The sequence below is a fragment of the Camelina sativa genome, chromosome 18 (assembly GCF_030686135.1).
Source record: "Camelina sativa cultivar CO46 ecotype springtype chromosome 18, ASM3068613v1".
In the NCBI taxonomy this organism is placed as follows: Eukaryota; Viridiplantae; Streptophyta; class Magnoliopsida; order Brassicales; family Brassicaceae; genus Camelina; species Camelina sativa.
Window position 1 is genome coordinate 18,260,237 of NC_141897.1, and position 8,074 is coordinate 18,268,310.

Genomic DNA, 8,074 nt, shown 5'->3' on the forward strand with positions numbered 1-8,074 from the left:
TATTCATGAAAGTATTGTAAGATCCAAATTATTTTCTATCAAACGATAACGATAAATAAGTGAGACTTGTCTTTTTTTTTTTTTTTTTTTTGACATCAACATAAGACTTGTCTTTGTTTATGTACACAAGACCCGTTTGTTGTTTGTTTCTCTATCTACAAAATTGTAAATCATTTTTTGTTATTTTTCTTTTCCACAGTTTATTAGGTCATCCAACTACCCACCTCCCCAAAACTATTGGAGGATCCAAGTCCTCTCTCTCTCAACCATATATCCATATTTTCCTTTGCAAAAGGATATAGCTAGCCTTTATCATTTACAAATACATATATATATATGTTCCATTCTTGATATGGCTACCTCGTTCTTTCTTCATATCACAGATTATATCAAGGATGAACACGGAACTTTTGAAGTAATAATAATAAGAAGACTATGTCAAAGATAAATCAAGATTTTAATTTCATTTTTGTAAGCACAAATCAATTAGATTAGAATCTTCATTTTAGTCCATATTAATGATAAATTTCCACTGATAAAGACACACCTTCCTTCTTTTGTCTTTTTATACGTAAGCTCGTCTTCTTATTGGCTAAAAGTAGAAAACACCAACTTGGACAACATAATTTAAATTATAAAAACCTCCAATAAATAATAAACTTGGTTTATCCAATCATATTCTCTCTTTATGCTCTCCACCATTTTACATAAACCCCAAAATCCCTCTTCATCATCAACATCATCTCTCTTTCTCTCTCTCTCTCTCTCTCTCTCTCTCTCTCTCTCTCTCTCTCTCTCTCTCTCTCTCCCTCTCTGTCCCTCATTCTCTTTCTCATTCATTGCAATGGGCAGAAGATGTTCACACTGTGGAAACGTAGGACATAACTCAAGAACATGTTCTTCTTACCATACAAGAGTAATTAGGCTCTTTGGTGTTCATCTAGACACCACAAACTCTTCTCCACCACCTCCTTCTCCTCCATCAATTTTGGCCGCCGCAATGAAGAAAAGCTTCAGCATGGATTGCTTGCCAGCATGCTCCTCCTCTTCCTCTTCCTTCGCCGGTTACCTCTCCGACGGTCTCACTCACAAAACACCCGACCGCAAAAAAGGTTGCAACTTTGACATCTATATCCAATCTTCGTATCTCTTATATTCTATAGTATTTTACTATTATATAATCGACTGGGATGATCAAAACATGTTAAATTAGTCCTCGATCTTATCACCGATGGTCGATTGTTTTTTTTTGACATAAAGGTGAAGTTGTATGCATATCCAAGTTGGACTACTGTCTAAAGCATGCAACCGCTATAGACATATAAAATTTAGAGTGGTCAAAAAAATAATAATGATTGGAAAATTAAACTAAATAAAAATAATATAGTTTTCAGCCATCGAAAGAATAATGATTTATTTTTGTGTGTAGGGGTTCCATGGACGGAGGAAGAGCACCGGACGTTTCTAATTGGGTTAGAGAAGCTTGGAAAAGGAGATTGGAGAGGAATCTCTAGAAACTTCGTTGTCACGAAATCGCCGACACAAGTGGCAAGTCATGCTCAGAAGTACTTTCTCCGTCAAACAACCACTCTCCATCACAAGAGACGCCGCACCAGCCTCTTCGATATGGCAAGTTCCAGTCTTTTCTATATACATAACAAAAATAATTTAAACTCTATGCATGAAAAAAAAAATCAAAGAATCATTCAATGTCTTTTTAAGGAAAATTCGTATCCAACAAAAGTCACATCTTCAAAAGTTAGAAAAGATTTTTTATGTTGTTTTAGAAAGTTATTTTCCCAAAATTCTTTTACCACTTAAAATGTCGGAGTTTGTATAAACCAAAAAGTCAAGGTTTTCGTTTTTTTTTTTAAATCTTTTTGGTGTCAAACAGTAAGGTTTAATTAGTTTAATTTTTTAAGCTTTATAGACATAATAAGTATAATTTCTTAATGACTTAGTAGAAGAAGAAAATAATTCTGTTATTGTCAATTTTATTTATTAATTCAACAGGTTTCAGCCGGCAAGGTTGAAGAAAATAGTACTCTTCAAAAGAGTATATGTAGTGATCATATTGGGTCGACCTCAAAGATTGTTTGGAAACAAGGATTACTAAATCCTTGTGTTGGATATCCAGATCCGAAAGTATTGGGGTCGGGTAACTCCGGTGGACTCGATCTTGAGCTGAAGCTTGCATCCATTCAATCTCCTGAATCGAGTATTAGACCAATTAGTGTTACGTGAAAAATATAAATATAACTAGTATAATTCAAAGGTTTACAAATATAATCAAATGATCCTGTCTAATTAGATTTTGATCCATCATAGTTACTTTGATAATTTGGTTAATATTATATGGTTTCTGCATTGTAAGACTTTTGTCACGGATCCATATACTTTTTTCTATAAAGTTATTTCATTTAACATAGTTTTTAAGAAAACTATAAAAACGAGTTTCAAACATAGCGTACATAACTTCAGGAATCGATAGAGATTCCACCAGAGCTAAATAAGCTTTAACGTTAAATCCACTTTACCAAAAAAAAAAAAAGGGGTCTTTGTCAGAATTGCAATAGTTTTGTTGTTGGCAAAAAAAAATATAGGTCACACTAAAAAAATTTCTATATTTAGTGCAAGACTGTAAGCTGTGTTAATAGTGACACTACTATTGGAAAGGAATCATAGTGACTGGAGGACAAAATATTCTATTATTAGGTAAGTTGGCCCAAACATATTAAGTAAATGGCAATAAGACAATGAATAATTATTTTAATATAGATCCTCATCTAAGAAAATTGGGATTTATCTTTGAAACAAATGTTTTTCATATTAACATGGTTTTACGTACACATGTCAACAAAATATGTTTGTAAACAAAAATATCTACATTACAAAAGATGAAGAGAATAATCGTCCAAACAAGTTCAAAAAGTATTCACACAAATACACACAATCATATTTGTTTGCATTACTATTTCTTAATTGCTATAAAACTTTTTACGATTGGGTGCAAATACTCTTGTAGGAATAGCTTTTCTTTCTTGCTTGGGATTTCTTATATTGGAATCCCAATTTGAATCAAGAAAATATTATATTGTTAGGAATAAATTTAGTCGGGATTGCAATATAACTTTAAGTAAAGAAACAAGGGACGTATATCCGTATATGAGTTGACTCATTATCAATTGTTTTCTAAATTGGAAGCTCGTGATTCCTCATACGGCATTAGAGTTTAGGTGAACCTAAGTCAGGTGGCCTAAATATGGTTTATTGCTAGTTGGTTGTTTTTTTTCTAGTTGGTTGTTTTTCTTGTTCTAAAACTAGGGTTTTAAAAATAAAACCTTATCACAAACTAGAAAAAAAAAAGAAGGAATTGATAAACCCTCACCTAAAACCCACCCCATTTGACAGTCCAATATGAACTCGAATCAAATTACCTTAGGTGAATATATATACAAAAATTTCGTATATATTTATTATAAATAGGTATATTTGTTTCTATATGGGGAACCATTGGTTGATACACTCCATTGAGGTAGTAAAAATAATTACTATGGGTGTGAGTGGTCCCTGGTTATCATGTCAAGACACCAATAATCACTTTTAAGTTACAAAGACGTTTCACCCAACTCCTTTTGGCGGGTCCTATGCTTATCAATGGACTATACACATATGAGGCTTCAAATTATTTCATTGTTACTCAAAAACAAAAACAAAAAAAATCCAAAAGCCTATATATCTTTTCAAAGATCCAAATCATGTGGTCGATAAAATTAATGCCAAGAAAGAAAATATCCTATCTAGATCATTTTGTCTCACATATATTTGGTTTCTATTATACAAGAGTTATATCTAACGGATCATTTTGTTTATATATAAGCCATTTCTGTTTGTCCCAAAAAAAAAAAATATAAGCCATTTCCTAGATATCTTAGCTTCGTAGGGAATAAAACTCTACACATACTATGTTTCTTTGTCACACAAATTGGGAAAATTTAAATAACTTGAAGAGCTAGATTTTTTTTTGTAAATTATAAGAAATGTTAATATGTTAATAAACTAAAAGAAAACAAAAAAAATGTTTATTTTGTCATCAAATTATACATGGTAGGAATGGCGAATAATAATTCTGTTGTTTTTTATAAAAAAAAAAAAATCATGGAAGGAGACTCTAACATAGTAACATGTGACGTCGATCGAGAGAGAGAAGGAATAATTATGGTTCCTGTCTCTTAGGAGAACATATTAGTTAACCTTTTCTGCAAGTTAGTTGTTGAATTCAATTTCAAAATACAATTTCGTTAGCCTTTTCTTTAAAAACTAATTATAGCATTGAATTTTAGCTCTAACAACCTCCAGATGTGACTATAAATGTTCTTTTCATATACATAAAAAAATAGAACATATTAGAATAAAAGTAAACTTTATATAAAATATGTTATCTTCCCTACCATATACACTATTTGTTTTCTACATTCTTTCAAATTAATCAACTGAAAACAAAAGTGATATTATTAAGAAGTTTCATTGCAAAAGTTAAACAACATATCTTATAAAATAAAAATACTGTAAATGATAAGATGCAATATTCTTATACAAATTATCTCGAAAAAAAATTGTTTTCCACTTTTTTTTTTTTTGTCAACCAGTTCTTTTATTGATAAAACAACGTTTCATCTACATAAGAGAGAGAGAGTACGGGTCTGCTTAGCAAGATTATCTGCGACCTGATTTTGGTTTGGGAGGAATGAAAAAGAAATTACAGAAACTAAAGCTAACTAGAAAAATTGTTTTCCACTTATGAAAATTTATGTGGGCTGTACTTTTAATATTCAGCTAACCCGTTTGTGATAAAAGTTTTAATGGGCCTGTTTGTTAACATGGATAAAGTTAATTTTTTTTTATTTTATCTATGATCCTTATTCATTGTAGTAATTTTAAAATAACCCTTTTATACATGCATGTTTCTCAAATTTAACAAATTTGTTTTCTGTTATATCAGTCGGTATTCAGAAGAATTGGTCATAGGAAAAACATCATTAACCGTAACTATAAACTCTTTTTTTTTTTTTTTCAGTTATGTGTAATCCAATCATCAAGTTTAAAGCTTTATTTTTTTTTGTTCGCCTAGCTATAAGCATATTATTGAAGGTTTGAAACTACTGTGCACATTACATCCATATTAAAAGTTTGGGTTTAAGAGTGTTACTCCAATATTGTAACACTAACCTTGTTTAAGTTCTTTGCCGTGTCAAAAACACTAACCCTGCAAACCCCGCCACTATCAACGCACGCATTACCTGAAAATTACTATGATTATGATGATAAGATTTTGGTTTATCAATAAGCCATGAATAAAACATGTCGATTGATAAAGTCACCTGCCCACCAGGTCCATGTGAACTTTCTGAATCTGCAGAATTCTCAGTCTTATGTTTCTTTGATCTCTCAATGTTCTTCCACTTGTTGTGGCTATTCACGTTCGCTATACTTCTGCAGCTGATCCCCCTCTGAAAAATATATTAGGTAAACAAAAATATCTCATATATATATCATACAAAGATTGTAAAAACCACCAAAGGCCATTGATTTTGTACCTCACCGATGTTTTCCCTATTGGACTCTTCTCTGTTCTTTTGTAACAAATTTGCCTCTGCCAAATCCAAATGTCTTGTTCCAAACTCTGTTTTTTCGCAGGATAAATCTTTTGCCTCATCTGGAAATATCCAGAGACGGGATCCTCGTGCATTCTCAAGTTGAGAATCCTTCAAGCGCACAGATTTGTTTGGTTTCTTCTCACCATCTCTTACTTCTACCACAGAGCTTCTTTTTCGCCTCTGCTTACTTAAAGAATCGCTCTTCTCTGTAACTACTGCCCTTTCATCTTTTGAAACTATTACTAAATCATCACATCTCTGTGTGTCCTCTATACTCATTGGCTTCTCCATATCCTTAAAGCTTATCTTCCTTTCTTCCGGTTTCTCTAGAGTCACAGCGCTTTCCTGTTGTGAATGCGCCTTAGTTTTCTCCTCCACATCTTTACAAGAACCAGTTTGAATCTTTGTTGTCCGAATTTTTGTATCCTGTCAAAAGATCTAGAGAATCTTAATCAAAACATCTTGATCACAGAGACTCATACTCAAAACCAGTCCAAGAAATACCTGAGTAACTTTGACCTCAAAGTTGCTAATCATTTTCCGCACATTGCTCAAATTTGTCTCTGACATACTCCTCCTCATTGACTCCCGCTTAGGGTTTATTTCCCGTATGCTCAAACCCTTATATTCTTGCTTCACTACCAAGACACTCTCCGGTTTTTTAAACTCCGGAAGCTTCTTACTTGAGGATAGTTGAATTTTCGGCTTCTCTTCTTTTTTTGGCCGAACAGTTTCATTTACATCAGGCTTCCACATTATAAGATTTGGCGAAACCGGTTCTCTATCTGCATTAATCTACATCAGGTGGGAAAATCAGTAGCCTAAGACAAAATCTTTTGAAATTTGTATAAGTGATAGCATTATCAAAGTGACTAATATCCATACATCAAGCTCAGTTTCTCGAGACAGACCAAGAATTTTCTTAGGATTAGCAACAGCCACGATGTCTCGGGTTTGCATTGGACTTAAAGAAGACAGATCTCTCATCACATCAAGTGCAACAAAAGCCGTAAAAGAAAACAAACATTTAGAAACACAACTTAACAATGTTCAAACCAAAAAAAAAACAAGAAAGTTATTAATTAGTTTCAAAGATTAAAACCTGAAGCAATGCTTTTAGATTTGGTAAAAGAACTGCCATTGACAAGCTCTTCGTGCTTCTTTCGCAATGCTGATTGTCTCTTTCAAAGAAATCAAAACCAATGGACTAATCAAGATTGGAATTTTGCAGAGCTTAATGAAACAGAACATATGAAGAAAATAAAGGCAATGAATTTAATTTTTACCAAGAAACGAATGCGATTTCGATCTTCTTCAGTTAGAATAAACTGCATTTTCAAGTGGACATTTCCATAGCCATTGAAGGAAAGTTTCTCTTCCAAGAAACCACTCTCTATTATCATTCTGGTCTCTATCTCTATACCGCCAAAACTTTCCAAATTCAGAAAATCAAATATGTCTAATTAAAAAACCTACCAATATGATTCTCTACAGTTCTAAAAAAAGATACCTTTGTGTAAGATTATGTTTCCATTGACATCTAACAGACTAACAATCAGATTTTCTCGGAGCCTCGTTACTGGACTGGTTACCACATTGAATCAAAGAAACAAGAAAGTGTCACACGTTCCAAAAAAATCTCAAAAAAGTTCCAAACTTAAAAAATCTTGAAAATTCAAAAAGGATCAGTAGGGAAATTACAAAATGTAGTCCCCTGAATCCAAAGTTCGATACTCTAGCTTCCCCATAGCAACTGATACAAGAAGACAAGATTATAATTTTTTTGTAATGTTCGTCCATCAAGTAAATGTTTTTTTGAGGGAACAGAGTCAAGTTAAGACCTTTAATGGAAGTGTTTGAAGAACCTGGAGGAGAAGATGTCTGAACATCATCAATAAGACCCAAAACTGAGGAATTGAACAAAGACAACATTTGTTAAAAAAAAAAGGTGTTTTGACCGAAATTGAAAGTGTCTTCCTTTATTTTTCTTCCGTTATTATTACCTGAAACTTGGATAGTTCCTGGCATTTGTCAGAGAGGTAACAGTATACACACACAAACACACGCAGGATTGAAGCAAAAAAAAAAACGAAATTGATGGTTATGGAAGAAGAGGAAAAAAAACAGAGGATTAGATGGAAATATACGTTTGTGGTTGGAATTAGATTTTTGAATGTTGAGGGAATAGAGAGGGGACCCATTATTATTACTGTGTGTGTGTTCTCTTGATGAGAGTTTAATTAATTTCTCTATATGCCAAAAAATTTAATGCTTTTTGCCTCATTCCATGATGATGAGACAATGCATACAACATAGTTTAATCGTTAAGGGTTTTCTTAATTATCTTACATTCCATGATTACAATAGTTTACAATAATTAAGTATATAAGTGCATGATTTCGTTAAAAGATATTTGT

At 32.5% G+C, this 8,074-nt stretch overlaps 2 protein-coding genes across 38 annotated transcripts; one reads left to right on the top strand and one right to left on the bottom strand.

The window, feature by feature from the left end:
- Positions 1 to 615: 615 nt before the first annotated feature.
- Positions 616 to 2,424, top strand: LOC104761750 (transcription factor MYBS3). Its single transcript, XM_010484869.3, has 3 exons — positions 616 to 1,112; positions 1,430 to 1,629; positions 2,014 to 2,424. Exons 1-3 carry the CDS (start codon positions 689 to 691, stop codon positions 2,242 to 2,244), a joined length of 855 nt encoding a protein of 284 aa, XP_010483171.2. The 5' UTR covers positions 616 to 688; the 3' UTR covers positions 2,245 to 2,424.
- Positions 1,335 to 7,870, bottom strand: LOC104761749 (uncharacterized). Of its 37 annotated transcripts, XR_015588688.1 has the most exons (13): positions 7,661 to 7,870; positions 7,499 to 7,564; positions 7,359 to 7,410; positions 7,168 to 7,241; positions 6,944 to 7,074; positions 6,760 to 6,838; positions 6,543 to 6,637; positions 6,162 to 6,452; positions 5,598 to 6,083; positions 5,382 to 5,510; positions 5,230 to 5,300; positions 2,085 to 2,209; positions 1,335 to 1,646 (listed from the first exon to the last, which is right to left on the bottom strand). XR_015588688.1 is itself a non-coding variant. In XM_010484865.3 (12 exons), exons 1-11 carry the CDS (start codon positions 7,683 to 7,685, stop codon positions 5,235 to 5,237), a joined length of 1,494 nt encoding a protein of 497 aa, XP_010483167.1. In that variant the 5' UTR covers positions 7,686 to 7,870; the 3' UTR covers positions 1,978 to 2,209; positions 5,230 to 5,234. The 37 variants fall into 37 exon arrangements, 24 of the variants coding, with proteins under 24 accessions (XP_010483167.1, XP_087354920.1, XP_087354935.1 ...); XR_015588694.1 differs by lacking the exon at positions 6,543 to 6,637 and having other exon boundaries at positions 7,661 to 7,813; XR_015588693.1 differs by lacking the exon at positions 1,335 to 1,646 and having other exon boundaries at positions 1,978 to 2,209; positions 5,390 to 5,510; positions 5,603 to 6,083; positions 7,661 to 7,858.
- Between the last annotated feature and the right edge of the window lie 204 nt (positions 7,871 to 8,074).